The 23,418-nt window shown below is 33.8% G+C and overlaps 1 protein-coding gene across 3 annotated transcripts in view; it reads right to left on the bottom strand.

The window, feature by feature from the left end:
- LOC143223105 (solute carrier family 7 member 14-like) overlaps positions 1–23,418 on the bottom strand; it is a 41,325-nt gene that overhangs the window by 5,578 nt on the left and 12,329 nt on the right. For 2 of the 3 annotated variants that reach the window (XM_076450555.1, XM_076450557.1), the window contains exons 2-6: positions 9,868–10,013; positions 8,524–8,677; positions 6,038–6,268; positions 1,899–2,107; positions 1,140–1,298 (exon numbers count right to left, since the gene is read on the bottom strand). In XM_076450555.1, coding sequence (XP_076306670.1) covers positions 1,140–1,298; positions 1,899–2,107; positions 6,038–6,268; positions 8,524–8,677; positions 9,868–9,987 — 873 coding nt within the window. In that variant the 5' untranslated portion in view covers positions 9,988–10,013. Of the gene's footprint in view, positions 1–1,139; positions 1,299–1,898; positions 2,108–6,037; positions 6,269–8,523; positions 8,678–9,867; positions 10,014–19,634; positions 19,775–23,418 lie in introns of those variants that run through there. The other variant, XM_076450556.1, reaches the window with a different exon arrangement.

The raw sequence follows: 23,418 nt of genomic DNA, 5'->3' as shown, positions 1-23,418 counted from the left end.
ACCACCCACCGCCAACTCTTGGGCTGCTCTTTTACGAACGAATAGTGGGATTGATCGTCACATTATAACGTCCCCACGGCTGAAAGGGCAAGCATGTTTTGTTACGACGAGAAGTCAAACGCCTTAACCTACCTTGCCATGCCGAACCCTCGAGGAAAGGAACATAATTTTACAGTATGCTTTATAGGAACTTGTAGTTGTCTCACTATAAAGAAATGACACAGTTCTAACAAATAAAACTAGAACCATACGTTGTTAAGGCGCTTTCACTATGTGATTTATTGTTTACATAACCTCTATATACGACATAGGTTTATATATTCTTGTCTAAAATTAGTGTAAGTTTAGAACCGTTGTTAGTAATTTAGAACGGGTTATAATGAATTTATAATACACTTTCTTTATTAGGTTAAGGCACCCGACTCGTAATCCGAGGGTTGCGGGTTCGAATCCCCGTCACACCAAATATGCTCGACCTTCCAAGAGTTGGCAGTGGGTGGTGATGGCTGGCTGTCTTCCGTCTAGTCTTACACTGTAAAATTAGGGACAGCTAGCGCAGATAGTCCTTGTGTAGCTTTGTGTGAAATTAAAACAAACCAAAACTTTCTTTATTATGTTTTATTCTGCCGATGATTAACGGATGTTGATTTCCACTTCTTGATGCTATCAGTCCATTCTATTTCATTTCCTGGTTAATTAACTTACGAATGACGTCATATCATATGATTTGTTCTGAAATGCATTTTATAATTAAATATTATTAAAATGTTGTGTCATATCCCTCTCATCTTCGGAAGAAATCCTAGCAATAAAAACGTTAATGTTTTTCAACAATTCGAGCATTATATTAGAAGACGTATTAAGCACAACCACGTCACAAAATAATGGGTTTATTAATCATTTTACTTTAAGGTCGAAATGTCCAAATAACCGTGAGATTCATTGTTGAGGTCTTGAGTTTTTCATTACGCTAAACAAGAATGACTATTAATTATCCACAGAGTAAATTATTTAGTTTCTAAGAAAAGAGAAATGAAAAGAGTAATATTAGTTTTGATGCTGATCGTAATTTACACCTGAGGCTCTAGCCTGATGGTTAAACAAACCATGCTTCGTTACAGTTATAACAGTTAACTTACTATCATGCTGGATGTTATGTAAGCTGTCAGCGCGATAAACAAACTGATGATAATTGCCATAGGGATTGATCGTTCTGGGTTTTTAGCCTCTTCTCCTGTGGTTGCAATAATGTCGAATCCAATGAACGCGTAGAAACAAGTGGCTGCTCCGGATAACACCTGGAATGAATAATTAATTTATCAACGATTTAGAAATTCTGATAACCGCGCTCAATTTACTTTTCATTTTAGAGTGGTAACCAACCGATAGTTCAGAAGTAAACTTTCAACATTGAGATTGGAGATTCTTTACATGGACACATTAGATATAACCCATTGTGCAACTTAACGTTTAAAAATAAAGTTTAGCCATCTCATAACTTAATTTTAAACGTTTTATAAACGTTCAGTGCAATCGAAAATTACATTATTACTATATTAAGATGATTTTGGTACCTTTCAGATTGAAAATAATCTAAATATTCAGAATTTATATTAGTGTTGTGTTTAAGTACAAAATTACACAATGTGCTACCTGTGTTCTGCCCACCGCCGGTATCGAAACTAGGTTTCTAGCGTTGTAAGTCCGCAGAGACACCACTGAGGGGATTGTGTTTGTGAAATAAATCAATAACGAATTTAAAAAAAACTTCATTTATTTATTCCTACTTTACTTTATACCGTTAAACGTCCGTTTTTAGAGAACATCTTAATAAAGTATACACTACCGAAACAGCAAACTAGCTGAATGACTTATAAAACAATGGAAACAATACTCACCCCTGACCAGCCGTATGGTAGGAAACCACCGTGACTGGTCCAATTATTTGTGTCGACGTAGAAGAGCCCTGCTCCCATAATGAATACCCATACTGCTAGATTCAAGGCGTTCAAGATATTATTAAACAACAGAGATTTTTTAACACCCGCCACTAGGAGCATTGTCATCAAAATAGTTAATATTGCCGCCACCAGGTCTGGAGTGTGATCTGAAAGAACAGCGATACATAATAACTATTTAAAGTTGTTGAGATTTTTGAGTGATTAAAGTGTGGAGGGAATCGTTTATGTAACGAATGTCTCATTTACTATTTTCTAGACATTAATGAAATCTTGCATAAATAATAAAAACAATCAATGGCGTTTCTTTAACACTATATGCTGTGTTAAAACCTGAACGACATTAGTACATTTACACTTCAAATACATTATTTATAGAGACAAAATTAATTAGTCGGACAATTAATTCAGCTTAGATCAGATAAAATGTTTTGTATTAAACAATAAATATATTTACTATTCATCAGTTGTGTGTACTTTTATTGTGTTACAATTAAAATTACTTCTAACTGCACATACTTTTCTTCACATTTCTCTTATCAGTCCATAAAGAATGTCCAATTAAATGTACGTCAAAATATCGTTTCAAAACTATCTTTGGTAAGCCACATATTGGTACATCAGGAGGTCATTTTCGGATTTCCAATCAGTTGTATGTGTATGTGTGTAAACACTGAATTTCAGAGTAGTTATAGAATATTTTTATGCTGCTAAAGATATTCAGTATGTTTTGGTGTAAAATTTCTAAGTTCGAGAAGAACGAAGTTCTTTCAGAACTAACAACGGCGACCACATCACATTTTATTCAAACTTTTTCTTACATTAGTTTTAACTAGCCTATTATTAAAGTAATCACTTCAATAAGTCTGTTCTAGCATAACTGTCTGTATAGGCTTCTCAGCAAAACTATTTGACTTTGGATAACATGATAAAATAGCCAGGTAATCCACTCTTCCAGTAGCATGTCTGCTGTTGTTTCACTCCACTTGGTAAAACAGTTGATAGAACCTAACATAATTTGATTATCATGATTTGTCTTTGTGAGGAATTCAGTGTTGTTGAGTACAATCCTTTATGGAGATGAAACTAAAAGACGCTCTTTCAATTTGCCATGATAATAGCGATTTTTCATCTGCATTGTTCACAACAGTAATTATACCAATTCCCAATATTATGCTGTGATTTCGGTTGGTATAATAAGGCGTGTTGGTTTGTGTGGTGCTAGGCACTTCGCGGCTTCACCATTTCTACTGTCTTGTATCATCATAAAACACCAAAGAATTTCCATTCTCAGCACATCAGCGTCATCAACTGCTTGAGTTCCCTGGTAATGAATCTGTGCCAACCACAGAAATAATTCAGCACTTTATCAATTCCGATAGTGTCCAGATGTCTGTCACCCTAAGAAAAAATAACATGCCATGTGAAATGTTTACTAACATGGCTGGATACATAGGAAGTGCAAATAGAGTCCAAAGTGAATGTCAATGGAACTCTGAGAAGAACAGTTTCAAAACTCGTTCCTTGCCAGGATACAAGAACTAAAGACCAAAATAACCACCTCTCACTAAGGCAGAAGAATGCACCACCGAAACTCACATAATCTAACGTTATACAAACATACAAAGTCCAGCATTGCTCTCATGACGGTGCTGTAATACATCATATTAGTTTACCTTCTGAGTGTTTGTTGTTGGTAAAGTTAATAAAGCATTGTATCGAAAGCATGGTCTATTCTGATATAAATCCTCATTCATACAAGTATTAGGTTAAGAATAGTCAATTATTCTTTCTTTGTTGTACAGTAATGATGTTTAGTTTACTTCAGCTCTTAGTTTATTTAAATGACAACATTTTCTCAACTATCTCATATGAAGAAATGAAGTTACTCCTATGCATTTGACAGTAGCATAAAGATCTAATAGGATTTTAATCTCTGTCCTTCAATAAGCAAACATGATTTAAAGGTATACTTACTTCTTCCATGCTGTTGAACAATTACATAGGCTTTAGTAAGACAACAGACAACAACAATTTTCAAGATTACGGATCACACAGCACAGCTCTTTGTTTCAAGCATCAAACTTACATTCGACAATATTATGTTCATTTCAATCATATAAGCTCCCAAAATTGACCAATAGTCACCATTTATATTCACGTAAGGAAAGTACACTAGCTGAGAGAAATACTAATCTCTTCAATAACCTCAAGCCTCTCCCCTTTACCGACAAGAAAGCCGATCTTTATTGACATAAACGAAGTGTTGCCTGGAAGAATATAATGTCTTAGGCATCCACGTCAGAATGTAACACATTTTATGGACACACTAAATAAGGACCATCAGACTGTGATGCTCTAAACTACCACTAGTGCAAATAGGTATTCTGTACTTTGTTGGCTCAAGACTTAAATGAGAATTTTGCTGAAATAGAGGTAATATCTTTGAAGATCTTCATATAACATCATGTACTGGGAATTTCACCTAGTCCAGGTTAAAATCCATCAACTATTCGCAAATTATTATTGTGGTTTCTTGCCTTTGAGCCAGAAATACATTAGTCAGACGTTTGACTTATTGTTGCAACACTTGTTTTTCTTTCTTAGGTAAATGGTTACTTGTAACCATCTCAGAATGTAGAGCTACTTGTTTTGCCTTATTGAAGATGTTAAGTTATTAACTCTTAATCACTAAGCATGTCTTGTTTGAGATCTTCCATAACACTAAGCTCATTTCAAAGAGGCTGAGGAATAAATTCTATGTGTCCTGATTCTGACTCAAGTGTTCAGAGTACCATCTGTCTTAAACAAGTAGGAAGTAGTTTTCAAGGTGGGATGGCTGATTTGCTTCTCTTCACTGCTATGAGTGATATAAGACAACTCAATTCATCATTTATTCGGTACTGATGCTCCGTCATTATTGGCTCTATCAATATGTGTCTCCATTCTTTGGTAGCAAAACATAATTTTTATAAGAACAAAATATATTATTATTATAGAATAAACAGAAAATAGTTCTGGTAGTATGGTGTTAGTACCCAACGTCATTAGATGTGTGAAAGCTAGTTAGTAACCATCATACATTTCTTCCACTAAGTTTTAGAGTTGGTCTAAATAAACCTATGCTCCTTCACTAGGTTTTTCTCTTTGAAAGAAGGAGTGCTAAATCCTACATTGTCCTTTCTTTAGTCTCTTTCAACTAAACATAAAGTCACATCTCTGTCTGCTCTCCAAGAACCCGTCATCCATTCTATCCAATACATCTCATGTGCTAGAGAATGACAACATTGGCACTTTGAAAAACTTATTAAAGTGGGCTTATTAAACTGGGGTCCTACCCGACCTTGATACTTAGATTTGTTTTTATAGCTATGAAATACATAGTTGGAAAGTTCCAAAAGTCCTTGCTTACGGGCCATTAGTGTTTGCAAGTAGATATAAGACCATTGAAAGCTTGACACAAAGTTGAAGAATACATTACATCTGATTTCTCTGTCAGTTTCAGTTATTCATACTACGGTTAATCTTTTGTTTGGAGCATCATTCAAGTATCTTCATATTGTATCTATGTTGCAGAGACAAATTAAGTGGACAAATAAAGGGAACCATCAAAATTGCAGAAGACAGACCAATAATTACTTGGTTTACATCGAAATGTCGGTCTAACTTACTCTGTGACATTTGTGTATGTAAAAGTATCAAGAGTTGAGTTAGTACCACGATAACAATGGGAACATAAGTTTTAGTTGACCAGAAAGATACTCAATCATAGAGATAAAACTTAAGTTTTGCAGATATAAAGTCTGAACTATCATATTTCTAAATATATTAAGAGTGATTTCTATTATGCAACTATGTCTGAAGCTACAGGATATAGAGTCATAAAGATATAATTTTCTTGAAATATCTACAAAGGTTTGTTTGGAGTTCTAGAAGAATATAAGACACATACATCTTGTTGTTGTTAGTTATTATCATGTATATTTATAGATAAATACTTATGGCTAAAATGTGGCAACCTGACAATACATTAAAACGCTTTGTTTTATGGACTCTGTTTTATGAGTATTTTTTGTTACCTATAATTGTGCCTAAATTATTTCTTACAGCTTCGCTAATACCACCACCACTCATAGCGTCTATACATGCACTAATTGCACAGGCGCCAGCAGCTGTTCCAATCATATATTCTGATATCATATTCCAACCAATGACGAAAGCAATAAATTCTCCAACGGTGACGTAGCTGTACATGTAAGCAGACCCGGTGGTATGAGGGACTCGAACACCAAATTCAGCATAACAGACACCTATAAAAATAATAAATAATTAAACGTTCATGATCAGCTAATTATAAAGGTTATTCGTTAAACACATAACTTATGCGACAAGATGACAATAGGTAGTTTAAGTTTAAATGTTAGGCTTAAGTTCTTTATTATTACACTAATACTACATCAAAGTTTCTATAGAATTGCCAAAACTTAAGATTTGTTGTTAAAACACACAAAATGTTCGTTTTAAATAAAAGAATTTTACTTATTTTAAATTAATTTAAACTCATTTATAGGAGAAACTGATTATCAAGTAGACCAAATTTAAATGTTAGGACTAACTTTTGTCACTACACTAGTTAGAAGCGAGTAGTTTATTTAAAATTAATTTGAACCACTCTTTAAATTATCCACAAAGCGGTACATATAACTCATAGATACGGTAATAAGTTTAAAAAAATGTATGGTTTGAAATAGTCAATAGTTTCCTATTACGCTGCGTTACATTCCTGAAGAGAAATTAAGGAACATGGCCATAAAATGTATACTGTCAGTTCTCTTGATTATTAGGATTTTATAGGCACAAAATAAATCAACTGTCCGTCATTCCAAAAAAAAAAAATTGATTCCAGATTTGTGAATGTATATACCGAAACGTATAGCTTGTTTGGAGATGAAAAGAAAATAGGAAAATAAAAACAAAACGAACTGTCTGATTCAAACTGATGTGTCGATTTTGGTTGGCGAAAGACCATGTCTCGATCGAAGGACATCACCTTGATCGATATCAGTACATGGCTGTCTGGGGCTCACAGAACCATTTTTTATACTGTTTTACTAAGTTTAAGACCTCATGTGCACGGCTTGTAAATTCTACGAGTAATGGAAGCATTATTCGGAACCTAATAAACATGGTTTTTCAGCTATGAGGATATTCGTGTATGTTTTCAGCACCTTATCTGAGGTATGTATTTTTTATGTAGTAGAGCTTTAATATATTCATTTTCCTTCGAAATAAAATAACAGCTGATATGTTAGCTCATCATACGCTCAGAAACTGAAAGTGGAGCTTAATTAGTTTAATTTGAAAATGAGAGACGAACAAGAGAAACGAAAACTTTAAATTCATACGAAAAAGAGAAGATATAAAGTTATAAATAAATTGTTAAGTCAATAAAACAAAATACAAGTTAGATATAATGTTGGAAAGATAATGGAAACAAAATTTCCAGATGATACGCGGTATGAAAGAAAAACAATAAGGAAGAGGAGAATGGAAACATGCTGTTTAGGAGTTAAGGAGTTGAAAAATGAAAAACATTTACTGAGATTGAGAAATACTTTCTTAAAACGACTGGTATGGGTATTAATAACAATACTACCGTCTTTCAAATACATTTTTACTTCAAATGGGTTTCTCATCATCATGAAATTTGGCAAGCATCCTTCATCTTTTACACTATCCTTATCCACTCTCATCAATATTACATTACTCAAATTCTGATTCTACAATGAGTTACATAAAATTGGTAAAATTATACTTCATAAACTTAATCTAGTTTACACCCCTACAGCTGCTGCCCATATACTTTGATAGCTCCAAGACCCCTGGTGTGTCTTTTGTATCCTACCTGACCTGATGAGTCTGGGTATTGGAAGAAGAGTCTCGCTGACTATGAATGTAGCAAATATATTGTTATACATTCTTCCTTACTTTCATTGTTAAGTTCTTAGCCTTACTCATAACCTTTAACATTATTGTTGTTATTCAGAATCAGCATTATTTTAAATTTTAATATTAAGTACAAATTTTACTCTTATCCTCAGAGCGAGTTTTATTTTTATTATTCACCATCGCCACTAATTTTATTCGTATCCTCAAATATGCTTTATTTTTTTATCCCCAGTAATAACTTTACTCTTCTGATTCAAAAATAAACTGTAATTTTTATTAGATTTTCCTGTCATTTTTAACCTCAGCTTTACTTCTTATCTTTCACTTTATAAGACAGTGAAATACTGTATAGTACCTGAATTTTTAGTTATACAATAAGAAAAACCCTTTAATGCAAATTAGAACTTTACACTTGTTTTCATTAAAACAAATTAAAATTAAAGTTGTAATAATTCCATATTTATCTACCAGGAGAAGTCTTCTAGACGTTGTTCAGTAATTAAGACACACTGATTAATTTACAGTTAACCTTAGAAGTATATCATAATAACGTAAATAATTATGTTTATTCTACAATCAAATGTTTGATTACTTAAACAGAATACTGGTTTCAAACCTGAGAAGAGAGATGCCATAGCTGCAATTAGAAAAGAAAGGACGACTCCTGGCCCGGCAACATTCCTGGCCACCATTCCAGACACTAGATACATTCCAGTCCCCACACAACTTCCTACTCCTAGGGAGATCAGGTCCAAAGTAGTCAAACATTTCTGTAGGAAGATTCAAATATTCAAATATATTAATTCGGTTTGGTTAAATTTTCAAATGCTACTTTTTGTATAACATAAAAAAAAACATTTGTTTCATGAATTGTTTAAATAATATTTAACAAACCATTAGAACAGAAATTGCGAGTAGTGAAGAAGGCCGATAGTTTAGACGTCATCAGTGTCTTTTTAAGTTTCACAAAAAGTAACTTCAAGGGCTTATAAAAGCTAGACATTTCTTCAGCAGCCCAATCCTTGTTTATGGTTTCATAAGAACAGATTCAATTTTTCTTGTTTTTGGCTCTTTTGTCAAAACCAAGACCATGAAGATTTTTTCTTTTATATTTTATGTAATACGTGTTACTGGGATCACAGGAGCCGAAAAGATAATTTTATTACAGGTGTTTTCCACTATTTAAATCACGAGAGTTAGGTATAAAGGTTTACACTGTATATGGCGTGTGCTACTTTAGCCTATAGAACAAAAGACTGAGTGTTGCTTTGGTTTGATGACTTACCCGAAACCAGGAGAGAGAATGACATGCAGAGCGTTACGTACTGCCAGCATCAAGAAAGCAGAAGATAGGATTAAATTTAGCGAAATATTTGCTGTAGGAACTAAGAAACCAAAAGACAGAGTGCCACTTTTAGCATGTTGTCTGCTGCTACAACAAAGAGAACAGACTAAACTGTTATGGCTGCTGTTGAAACAAACAAACAAACAACACACAAGAAAATGTTACGTTTGGTGATGTGGCTGCTGTCAGAATAAAGAAAAATATGATTATTTCTACCGTCGAAATCACGATTCGTGGAATAATGAGTGTTAGTTTTGATGTGATGTTTGCTGCTGGAGCCATGAAAGAGGAAGACAGTTATTGCCTTAAATGTGGGTTATTATGGTGGATCCTGAATCCTGATGATCAAAAGATGGATTCTTCTCTGACACCTAACTTGTGTTGGACTTAAATAATAGTAATATTAATAATTTCTATTAACTTTAAAATAAATCTTAATGTACCCTGTACAACTCAGAAGATTTAATAATCGAACTGTTCCCGAAATTTTTCATTTATCATTGGACTTGCAAATAATATTTTATATTACTTGTGCACGTACTGACAGCGTCAAATGACATGATAACATATCTGTACTTTGAATAAGGAGGTTTCTGTGGAGAAGATGGACTTTACCTTAAGTTTGTTATCTGATGCCGGATCCAGTAAGTCTGAAGATGGATCTTTAGTTCGGATCAATTTGCCCACAAGGAGAAGGAGTTTGGCTTTAATTTGACCAATTTTGCTGGAAAACATAGCTATGCAAATTATCCTGGTGTCAGCTAGAGGAGAGGAACGTAGAATATTAACAACTGAAAAGGTATGGATGTCAGTGAAATAAAATCATTTTGCTGTAAGTGATTATTCGTCATATATCCCCACGGTGTAAGCTTAAAATCGAAAGGATACATTCAGTTAATTGTATTACTATTACGTTGAAACGCTTATGACTAGTAAATATCATATTTCTAATAATTATTGTCAACTACGGAGAGCGGAAAATATCAGTTGTTATAAAAGCGATATAGAACATAGAGAACAGTGTATGTATCACTGCTACACAAAAGTCCACGAAAGTAGTTCAACTGGAGATGTTATCAGTTATTTAAAACAGTAAATTTTATTACCTCAATATTTTATTATCAGTAATCCAGTTCTAATACCTGTTTCTAAGTGTCAAAAACAGTTAATGTTAAGACTTTTTATAAAAGTGATGTCGGGTGCCGAGAACAGTAAATATCAGTTGTATGGATTTTTCACTTAAGTAAAGAGAGCATTAGCTACACATTCACAGCTAAGTGATTGTTTTCAGTCACTGAGATTAGTAAAAATCACCATTTTAAAATATTTTGTCAAATACCGAGTAAGATAAAATACGTTTGCTTAAGAACTTAAGTGCTAAGACTAAGAAATATCAACACCTGTATAGGGAAACACATTATGCTAATAAATAAGGAGATTAACAGACAGTAACCTGTGGGAATTAACTACATTTATTGTGTAAAACCTTCATAAACATGTTTGTTTTCTACATCAAACATCACACTGTGATTAGAAACCATTGTTTCTTAACTTACTGCAACATCAGCGCTTTCTAGTTGCTAGAGACAAAACGCCGAAAACAGTATATCATGAGATAAAACTTCTCTGAGATAGGAAGATTCGATTTATTTTCACAATTACAATAATATTCATTACAATAATATTCATTACAGAAACTTTTCGAATGAAGCTCTTCACGGACAGTGCCGTTATAATACCATTTCCAAAGCCTTAGGTTTGTTTGTTTGTTTGTTTTTCTTATAGCAAAGCCACATCGGACTATCTGCTAAGCCCACCGAGGGGAATCGAACCCCTGATTTTAGCAAGGTAACTCCGGAGACATACCGCTGTACTAGCGGGGGCCCAAAGCCTTAGGACAAGGAGGTACGAACAGAAGCAGTTTCCTTCATATATTTATCTCACGAAGCCTGACATTTACCCTATACGTTAGTGTCTTAAATGCTGTAATAAATAACATACACTATTAATTCTTGCTCGAAGGTTTGGAATAGTTTACTGTTTCCTTGCAGTACGCGTCGAAAAGAACGAACAATGGTAACAATTCGCATTAATAAAAGTGGGGTGTTGAAGAGAGGAATGATTGATCTATTCTCACAAGAATATATATACACATATATTCTTCAGAAAGATCGCAACAAGATGTTCTATTAGTTCTGTTGCTCGCCCACGCTAGAATAACGTGCGATGTAATACTTGTCCTTTACGTGTGAGGATTTTTTCTCTCCCTCAGCGACATAAAAGAAAGCCACGATATTTGTAATTGTAAATAAGAAAACGAAAACTGAAATGTTATAATAAAAAGTATCGTTCAAACTTATTAAAGGAACAGAAATATATTTAACCATAGGCCTTAATAATAGTTATTAACGCAATACTCTTCTTTTGCATACGGACTTCTGGCTATACATGACTGCATACACACATGACCTGAATCAGATGATTTTTTTTAAACATTAAAGTTTCGACAAGTTTTATTGTTTGAATAATTTCTGGTTATGTGACTATATTTCTGTATTACTTTGACCAATGATAGCTTTGTAATGTACAGAAGTGAACGATTCTATTATTATGACAATCGTGCTAAAAATATTTCTTGCAAAGTCGAAGAACTTTGCCAACTTTGAAAAAAACTCAGTAATTTTAAAAGACACGAGCCGATTCATTCTTCAATGTTCGTTTCATTAGCAGAAGTGATTAATGACTTATTATGCTTTTCTGTTTTCACATTATTGATTTGTTAAATTAAGTTGTAGGTTAAACATTATGTATTACAAGGTGAACATTAAATTTGTTATTAGTGAAAAACCAAAAACCTACAGGTCATCATCACGGTAACAGCTTATTTAATTGTATGATTAAGTATAGGTTAGAAAAGCAGTTACTTCCAATAAGTTTCCGTGACACCTAGAGATGGGCTTCATATTCACGTTTATACAGTTAATGTAATAAATGTTTATATTATTTACATGTAGAGGTAAAAGGTGATTGAAATTCATGTCTCTTGTCAGGTACATATTTCATGATACTATTACTTCATGTAATAAATTTGAAATTTCGCGCAAAGCTACACGAGGGCTATCTGCACTAGCCATCCCTAATTTAGCAGTTTAAGACTAGAGGAAAGGCAGCTCTTCATCACCATTCACCGCCAACTCTTGGGCTACTCTTTTACCAACGAATAGTGGGATTGACCGTCACATTATAACGTCCCTACGGCTGAAAGGGGTGCATGTTTGCTGCGACGGAGATTCGAACCCACGATCCTCAGATTACGAGTCGAACGCCTTAATCACCTGGCTATGCCGAACCCGTAAGAAAAAATAAGGTACTATGTTAAAACACATAAATTAAAACACCAGTAAAAATATTCATAATTTTTAGGATATATATATAGAGTCTACTAAGTTTTCCCTGTCATTTCCATCATTGGTGCAAACCAGTCTTTTAAAAAATGGTTATACTTAAGGAAGTTACTGAATAAGGAGAGAGATAGAGAGAAAGCGAATACAGCTTTGTTTGTTTGTTTCAGAATTTCGTGTAAAGCTACGCATGGCTATATGTGCATAGTTAACCACAGCCAGTTCTTGAGCAACTCTTATCGAATAATGGGATTTGTCCGTCATGTTACAGCGCATCTGCGGCCCCAAAGTGCAGAACGCGTTTTAGAACCAGCGAGTTGCGAATGATGAATCCTGAGATTCACAGTCAGAGCACACAGATCATTAGGTCACACCTAATCTCAACATGAATACAAATACAGCATTAAAGAAATAAAATTTAATATTCCAGAAAAACAGGTATTACCTCAGAGAAAAAGAAAAGTATTCTGACACAGATTATCTGGATATGTTGATTATTTCTCGCGGAAATTGAAGGTGACAATCTGTGCTTCAGGGGACTTTTTCCCCACTAGTGACCAGAGAGGTCACAAATACTAGTCCAACGTCTTTGCATTACTTTTGTATAACATATTTTTATAATGTAAAGTATTACAAACATCAATTTATAAGCACATCTGATTTTGTTCAACTCTACTTTTCTTCGTGGTTTATGGTGAAGAAATGAAACCTGGTTAACTCACTCAGTTTTACTGTTCTTAGTAGCTGATGGTGAAGAAGTGGAACTTGATTATTTCATTCAACTCCACTGTTCTTAGTGGCTGATGATGAAGAAGTTGAACCTGGTAATATAATTCCTTGGTGCACAACTTGCTTTTGATAAAACAAACATAAGATAAATAGTATCATCTTTAGATTTTGTGCTATCTTGATAATCTGATGAAAGAAAAACTCTTAAGGAAGTACACTAGTCGTTCAACCTTATTACAGAAAAAAAAAAACAGTGTAGAATGTGATATCTGATAGGCATTCAATTTTATGATATATTTAAATAATAGGTAAGAGATTAGTTGAAAAACGTTTGTGGACTGATTGCAACCAAATCTGGCATGTATCATTAAGTCCTCCCCCTCGATTGACACAGGGAAAGGTATTGGGATTTTACCCCCTTGTCAGTCCTCCTGGACCCACCTTTGTTCTTCTCGTCAAAATTTACAATGTATGAAGCTCATCTTATGATGATAAAGGTATGTACTAGCTGTTCAGATTTATGAAACATGAAATATTTTATCGCCACTCCAGTCTTATAACATGTACAGAAATTCATTTGCCGCCCAACCGAACGTACGACTGATAAAATTTCTACTTCTGTTTATTCTATCTTAGGAGTTCGCTGTTACAATGTTTAAGACTTCTGTACAAACTGGCAAAATTTATTATACGTAAGAGTCTGTCCTTAACCATTTTTTGAAAATGATAGAAGTTCTTCCAAGATCATGAATTCCATCAGAATGAAACTTGAGCTCGGAAACTTTAAATGCAAGCTATATAGTAACTCTATTGAAATGAAAAAGGTAGGAATGGAAAGTAAGAAAATACTATTTATAAAGTCCACCAGCTGTATCTTATAGCTTGTACAGCTTCAACGACTTTCCTTCGAAACTTTTTTATCCAGCAGCTAGGCCACGTACTTCATCATAGTCTATTAATAAAGTTCACTGAAGGACAGTATCATTTCTGTGACTTAAGTGCGCCTCACCATAGTTTATTGATAGAGTTCACGGAAGGACATTATTATTTCTATGACTTAAATACGTCTCATCATAGTCTATTCATCAATTTCACGGAAGGACATTATTATTTATATGACTTAAGTGCGCCTCATCATAATCAAAAGATGGAGTTCACTGAAGGACAGTATTATTTCTATGACTTAAGTGCGCCTCATCATAGACCACTAATTGAGTTTACGGAAGGGCAGTATAATTTCTATGACTTAGGCTATCCTATTTTATGGTTTTAAAATATATAAAAACAATTGGATGATTCCTTCTATATATATGTTTGTTTCCCAATATTCGCATAAAGTTACAAAAGGACCATCTGCGTTAGCCACCCCTCATTTACAACAGATATACTTGAGGGAAAGCAGTTTTTCAAAAGTATCTTTTGCCAACCCTTGAACTATTGTAATCGAACAGTAAGAGTTAACACTCTTATAACGCACCTACAGGATATAAACCGCAGACCACAGCTTTCTAGCTGTTATTTTAAAAATCCACAACGTAGTAATCGTCCAACAAACTGATAGAATTTACAAACACACCTTACTCTTGTCTTTTCCTAGAACGGGTGAATTATAGCGATCTCACAAAACAACCATTAAAATAAGGCTAAGAAACAGTTTTTGAAGTTGTATTTCAGTGAAGCAATAATATCAAGAACTTTTACAGGAAATCTAAAATGCGAACTTAATAAATGATCCCATAATTACTAACGTTTAATGTTTAGCCTGTTTATCAAAGCAACTTCGATATTTTCTCTGTTAGTCTTGTATTTTTCAAAACATGTAGATTTGTTTATCATTTTTGTTGGAAAGTATGCAAGTTTTATTTCATATTTACAGCCAGAAAAAAAACGAAAGTTGGAAATATAAAACTGGGAATGACCTGTTATTAAGCCTGCAAGAGACTGTCGCCCGGAAAAAAAATAGTATGTTATGCGTGGTTCACTGGATGGAAACATTTCAATATGTTAAGATACTTTCTGTATAAGTGTTAAGGTTAATTATCGTACATAAATGAAAAATTCTTGATACGTACTACGCATTTAAACAGAGCATCGGTCTCTCTTGTTCGGTCAATACCTGACGAAAGAACTGTTGAAACATGAAGTATGTGTTAAATGTTTTTCGTTGTGCTTACAAATCATTGTGTCTTATACATGTTGGCGCTTATACGATGATTATTTCAGTTTGCTCTCTATTCTATAATGCATTAAGAGCAAAATGTGACGAAACGTTTCTCTGAAAAGGAGATTTTGAAATGTCCACAGTAGAATGAAACTAAACCTGGAATGATAATGTGCCTATCTTTAACACTGCAAATAAAAGCACAATGAAAGATAAAAGTAGTTTTATAAGTGGCGCCTCTGACACTCGGGAAATTATTGTTCAGGATTTTTCACGAAACTTCTAATTCTCAAGAAACGAAAAAAAAAAGGAGAGAGAGATAAGAAAAGAAACGGGGTGACCGCAGATATAAATAAGGGATATTCATTAATTGTACTTCAAGAGAAACAGCAAATAAAGTTACAAAAGTTTATCTAGAGCAAAAGAAACGTTGCAAGTGTGCAGTGTGTCCTCGTGAAGATGTCAGAAAAATCCAGAAACTAAAAAGTAAGCACAATCACAATGAGTATTATGCATGTGAGCTCATTTTGACCCTAAGACCTTTACTGTAACGTAAGTTCTAGGAACCTTAGAATCAGTAGCACAAATTGTTTAAATCCATATAAATATATGTTTGTTATGGTTACGGTTCAGCTATCTTGAGATTTAAACCGTTTTTTCTATAGTATGTGAATGAAGGATCCATTTGGAAGTTAGGATGCTCCATTCGCATATTGCGAATCGCGGGTTTGACTTCCCGTCACTGAATATGCTTGTCATTTTAGCTGTGAGGGCGTTATAACGTAACGATAAATCCCATCATTTATTGATAAATGAGTAGTTCAAGAGTTAACTAGCTGCTTTCTCTCTAATATATCACTACTAAATGAAGGATGACTAGTGCAGATAGACCTCATGTAGTTTTGCGCGAAATTTAAATACCAACGAACAGACAAACAGTGTAAAGCGTAGTTTTTACCACTGACATTCTTCTCATTACCTAGCGTGTTTAATTCTTTCCTTTTTATTGGCTTAATAAAACATAACAATTGCTTTAGTTTAGATTTAAGTGTCGCACCTTATACTTTGCTCTACATGTTAAATTTTTATATTCCTACTAACTCTTTCGGTAGAGGGCGCCTTTAGTCAGATGAAAGTTGAAGTTCTTCCTTATCTCTACCTGCACACATCTTCAGCATTTCCTGTATCATTTCACCCTTGACGAACCAAGGAAAAACCGCCACATGCTGTTATCTGTGCATTTCTGGAAAGTTAGAATTATAACCAGTTTCCTGAATATTTGTGTTTACTCCCTAACAACTTTGGTTGCCATAGTTGCATCGCAAGAGCTGAAGTTGACATCGACTTAAGGCTCGATACGAGTATCGGCAAGACGACCTATCTTAACTACACCTTAAAAACCATCAACTGCAAGTTTCAGAATTTCTTTTTGAACATCCGATTTACTGAAGATGAATATTACGTTTTCTGTATTGGTAATAAATACCACTGCACATTATTTTCTAATAAACGAAAACACATTCTGTATAAAAAATTTTTTTCTTGAAAATTAATAAAAGGGATATTAAATGTATTTACAAGTACCATAAACATTTACACATTTTACAAGGAGTTAATTTTTATCGTTTTCTTTAATGCAATGTTTCGTAATAGGTTTTTGAGTATCATACCGTGAAATCAAACCAGACACTTTCTTTTATCATAAATAAAATTAAAATTTTGAAAAAAAATAATGCCAATAAAAGCTGCTGCTTCTTTTTATTTTGCAAGAGGTGTCTAACTGCTTAGAACTGCTTGACTACAGTTATACGTGTTAAACCAAATTGAATTAAAATTCACCACCCGATTTTCAAAATATACCTTTTCACGCCAGCTCTAAAGCTGACTAGCATCAGATTTGCTACTTTGTAATCACTTTGATACTGAATTGAAGATGCAATCTACTGGAACAGCATTTTTAAGATAGTCCCTTTGATTTGTGGTAAGGAAAGTGCTGAGGAAACCAATGTGGTTACTATTGTGTAGCTTTCAGTTATAAATCAAACAATAAATAGATAGTCCTTTAGTTAGATCCATCCATTTTACAAATTAATTAATGACTAGGCCTAATTTAACAGGATTATACTATTTGGATGAAGAAGTAAGTCCATCAGGGCAACTTTAATGCTGACATTAATATGACGATCCCTCAGTCATGTTGACTTTTTAAAACTGGTTTACTTTATGGGTTTGTAGACACGTCGGTCTGATAAAATGCAGAATAAAGAGATTTCCCTGAACAATAATAACATTAATGAAGGGCAAGTCTCAGGAGAAAAAACAACATTAATTTTCGTTATTTTTACGCTTGAGCTCTCACTAAACTCAACTTTTTAACAAGTAGCGTTTAATGGTTCATTAATACAGAAAGAGAAAGTTTGTTTGTTATTAAACATAAAGTTACGCGATTAGCTATCTGTGCCCTGCCCACCACAGGTATCGAAATCCGATTTCTGGCTTTGAAATTCCGCAGACTTACCGCTGTCCTATCGAGATAAAAAGAAAGGAATCACTTTTAAGGTTCTTTTGAAACTGATTAATGATCGAATGAATGACAAAGTTTGTAGATTTTTTTTTAATGCTTCCACAGATGTACTGGCACAGCGGCATGTCTGCAAACTTACGATGCTATGTTATCTGTGATGAGCAAAGCACAGATAGCTCATTGTGTAGCTTTGTGCTTCACTATAAACAAGTTCTTTCTAATTATTACTTAAGTATTCTATGCTCACAGTTCCAGAAAAAAAATTGAGACTATAAATATAACAAACTATTGGGAACCAAAGTCATACAAAAAGATGTCTCTAACCACTCATTTAAAAATTATTTTTATTTTCCCCTTTAATTTTTGCTTGACATTTTATAAGTGTCTTATAATATTCAATACGTGTGTGTGTGTTTAAGTATATATCTGTGATGTAGATATTACACTTAGTCATTAAAAGTGATAGTTTGGCTTATAAAGTACAAGTCTGTTTCAATTAAAGAATATTTTCCAAAATGGCGGACAGTATTGCATTTCTGGACGTAATAGAAAAGTGGAACGTTAGTATTCTCTGTTTTAAGTTGTTCACCTTTCAAGCTAGAAAACTAAAAATAAAACGGTTTAAAGACACACCTATAAATTTACCAGTTCGTTACCAATTAATAGCTGACTCTGACAAAAAGGTTCATGAAAATTATTCTGAATTAAATAAACGCAGTAACCATGTTATTTAATAGTCTGCTGTTTCCGCAATAATGTTAATGACATATTGGATACAGCAAAGAAATTATTACAATTAACCAGGTTACGTGTTCTTCACCCATATATCATGATGTAAAGATAACACGTTTTTTATTATTGTTACTAATAGTATTTGTTGAATATATCTGGGCTATTTGTTGTTGTTACAGTGGCAGGTGTGACCATTGTGAAGAAACACATTGCTGATTAAAAGTCTGAGTTTAAGATATCATTGCTCAAGTTTTCTTTCGTCAATGGTTATAAAATAAAAACATCGTTTGGGTTTGACAAGTTACTTGTATGCCCAATATTAAAATAATAAACACAAAAAGTTTATATCAGGGCATAACACGTGAGAATAATCAATACATAGCAATTCTCCCTCTAACCGAATGATTACATCGATTAAATTCGCATGCTAGGACAATGTTAAGACAATAAACTCTTCTATGTTAAATTTCAATCTCTCAGGATGTTGAAAAGTTAGTTGGATTTTATTCTTTAGTATTACTTTTCAACTGGGGCCAAAAATACTGAAGTTTATTAGCTTCGGGAGCTTGAGCTGGCCTTTTCATGATTTTGATATCTGTCGCTTTCCTTTTCTTCCAAATATCCTTTACGCAGTAAGAAAACCAATTTTATATCATTAACTTGCTAAAATTCAAAACCAACACTATTGCATTCATTTGTTGGATATTGCGTGGGCAATATGTTGTATGTGCTTCTTCATAATACCATAATTCTTTGCAATATGTCCCATTTCTATACCAGGAAAATCTTTCTACATTGTTATAAATACACTGCCATGTTTCTTTGTTATACTTACTTTTGTTTTAACCCCTCCTGATCATAGTTCTGCGTAAAAAACTCCCGTAGAGTCTTCATGTAATAATTGTTCCATTTGTTCTTCCAAGTTGTATACTTTCATAGTCTTCATGTAATAATTGTTCCATTTGTTCTTCCAAGTTGTATACTTTCATAGTCTTCATGTAATAATTGTTCCATTTGTTCTTCCAAGTTGTATACTTTCATAGAGTTCATGTAATAATTGTTCCATTTGTTCTTCCAAGTTGTATACTTTCATAGAGTTCATGTAATAATTGTTCCATTTGTTCTTCCAAGTTGTATAATTTCGTAGAGTCTTCATGTAATAACTGTTCCATTTGTTCTTCGAAGTCGTTTGTATACTCCCTTAGAGCAGTGCTCTCATAACTTTTATTGATGACGATACAGTATGTACATACCAAAAATAATTCCCAAGACGAGTATAAACTGGCGCATCGGGGCTCCCTTTGCTACCTGCCTCTACACAAGGCTGTGTTGGCGAACCTTTTTCCTGTTGCTTGCCCAGAAAAAAATATAAAACATTAGATATTTTTTTGCGTGGCACATCTGGGAGCAAATAAAAAAACAAAAACTTCATATTATGAACTTTTGTAAGAGATTTAATAAAAACTTAAACATTTTGTGCAATTTTCGAAAACATGGCCAGTTGGCCACAATCTTCTTGGCACGAGATAGCACCTCAAGGTGTTGCGACACCCACTTTGGAAAGCAGTTTTCTAAATTCTTAATTTAATAATTGTTCTATTCGGTCTTCCAAGTCATATAATGTTTAGACGCTTGACGCTGATCTCAAGCAAAATTACGATTTTCAGTGTTGCGACTTTTTGAAGGTCATTTTGTTCTAACTCCATTCATATATCTCCGATGCAAAATCTTACTCTATGCATATCTTATACTTCTGAGGATTTGATGTTAAAATGATTCCATATGTGTATTTGGGGTTAAAAGTACAATTCTATTACCATACTTTAAACTCTCATTTGAAGCAAATTGTCTTAACGTTCTGCGCCACCTAGTAGCACAGTGCTATGTCTGCGGGTTTCAATACCTTTTGTGTGGTTTTGTGCTAAAAAAAACACCTTAACGTTTTGTAAACTTTATCCATAGAAATATTAAGGTTTCCAACACAATAACCGTTAGTTTTTTTTATTAGAAAAGTGATAACTTGTGCTTGTTTTACTTTAAAAAATTTAATAGATTTAAAGTTTTATCCATGCTGAAACTTACAAAATTTGTAGATGATGTTGACGTTTTACTGATCATTTCCTGAAAATAATTAAATCTAATGAACACTGTTGGTGATTCAAAACAAGTGGGCAGTGATTGTCTCATTGTGAAAGTATGAGATAATGGTTTAAGCCAAGTCAATCCGCCTTTAAGGGTGTGATTAGGTGGTGATAAAATATTGATTAAACGAGTACTTTTTATAGTTATAAACTATATTTGAATATAACAGAGGGAGAGGCATACACAGCAAGAAAGACACTTTTAAGTGTTTGGTCAACTGCGTATCGTATTCTTGGAGATTTTTATATAAAAATTAGGTTTTTTTTGGACACAAATGTATAATGAATACTCTATATTACAATGATTTGTTTTTAATTTCGCGCAAAGCTACACGAGGGCTATCTGCACTAACTGTCCCTAATTTTGCAGTGTAAGACTAGAGGAAAGGCATCTAGTCATCACCACCCACCGCCGACTCGTGGGCTACTCTTTTACCAACGAATAGTAGGATTGACTGTAACGTTATAACGCTACCACGGCTGAAAGAACGAGCATGTTTGGTGTGGCAGGGATTCAAACCCGCGACTCTCAGATTACAAGCCTGGTGCCTTATCCACCTGGCTATGCCGAGCCCTCTATATTACACATAAATAATAGTACTAATAATGCTATATTCACATTACAATCCAAATGTACATTTGTTAAAACTACTGAACGATATAGAATGAGACATAATATAAAACTACAGTGACGCATATAATTACCTACATTCACTCTCACATCATACGTTGCTACAGAAGTGCATATAATCTCTATCTACATGTATGAATAAATAATGAAACTTACGGTAGTTAAATTTATATTCAGTGTTCTATCTTTAGATACGAGAGGAAACAAATTTCTGAATACTAAAAAATATTATATAACTGGATAACAGATTATTAAAACATGCATTTTAAGCATGCGGTACTGTTATAAGTTTTTGATCAATAATATACTGAGTTTAACACTTTTTCGCCCAAACCTTTAACATACATCTCGTGGGTTTAAAGCAGATGTTGGCGAAAATGTTATCATGATATTTACGAAAGATTCTTAGCATAACATTTGTTATCTACTGCACGCATACACTATTCACATGCTCTTTCTCTTCTGAATGCCAAACGACAGGCACTAGTAAGGGCTGAAAGAAAATGAGTTGGTGGAAATCTGATTTCTTCCACCTAAATGACCAGCGCAGATCCAAACAAGTTATTATTTACGAAAGACAAACAAACACCTGTGTGAGTGTACAAAGAAATGTACGATTAAAATACTCTCGAACCTTAGTGAAAAACAAAACCGAGTTGAGATAAGGTCAGGTATAAGATAAAGATATATTATTAGTTTTATTTTTAGCATCAAACGGATAGTTCACTTTGGTTTGTCAAGTGTGAAACAACTGAAATAACAGAACTTATGTGATAGAGAGATGGTTTTACGTTTGTTGCAAATGCGATTGTGACAATATTAGGTGTGAAGTAAACCCAGTTACAATATTGTTTTCAAAAGTGATGTGACACTTTATTATATTGTTTCCACATATAGAGCGAAGAGACCCAGCTGTAACAATATTTCATTTAAGTGTGAAATGAACGGATACAGGACCAATATAGGTTTCATGTGCAACTTGAAAAACACAGTTGTAACAATATGTTAAGTGTGAAGTTTTTTATTTTTGAATTTCGCGCAAACCTACTCAAGGGCTATCTGCGTTAGCTATCCCTAATTTTGCAGTTTAAGACTAGAGGGCAGCAAGTCATCACCGCTCACCGCCAACTTTTGGGCTACTCTTTTACCAACGAATAGTTGGATTGATCGTAACATTATAACGTCCCCACGGCGGAAAGGGCGAGCATGTTTGGTGCAACGGTGATTCGAACCCGTGACCCTCAGATTACGAGTCAAGGCCTAAGTGTAAAGTGAGCAGACACAATCACAATATTGTTTTCATGCACAATGTAAAGTGGCACTTTTTTATTATTATTTTCATACATAAAGTGAAAAGAGGTGTTGATGTCAACGTGTCGAGCGTGAATTTGCGTTGCAGTAACAGAACTGTTACATTGTCACACGCAAAGCGAAGATGCTGCGATATTGTAACTAGATGCAATTAAACTATGTTATTTTGTTATGTATTATTCAGTCTGTGAGAACTGTCAGAATTTGCGAAAACCAAACAAAAAATATTTTCTCAAGTTTACAAGAACAGAGACGAGTTGTTAGTACACTGAATATGGGAGTTAAAGTTGTTCTTCGGCAATACGACGAATTTCATTACATAAGATGTAAATACAAGAAGTGTCTCTAACGTCCTGCACAATTACATGCTAGTTCGATTATTTCGTTTTAGACAGTTAGATTTGTTTGTTGTTAACAGCACATATTGTAACCTGATTTTCAGCGTAGTAAGCCCTTAGACTTTTGCTGAACCACCAGGAGGCGAGAAGATAGAAACCGTTAGTTATGTTTGGTTTGGTTTATTTTGAATTTCGCGC

This window comes from Tachypleus tridentatus, chromosome 8 (genome assembly GCF_004210375.1).
Source record: "Tachypleus tridentatus isolate NWPU-2018 chromosome 8, ASM421037v1, whole genome shotgun sequence".
Taxonomy (NCBI): Eukaryota; Metazoa; Arthropoda; class Merostomata; order Xiphosura; family Limulidae; genus Tachypleus; species Tachypleus tridentatus.
Note: the sequence above shows the minus strand (reverse complement) of the source record. Positions and strands in the feature narration are given on the sequence as shown.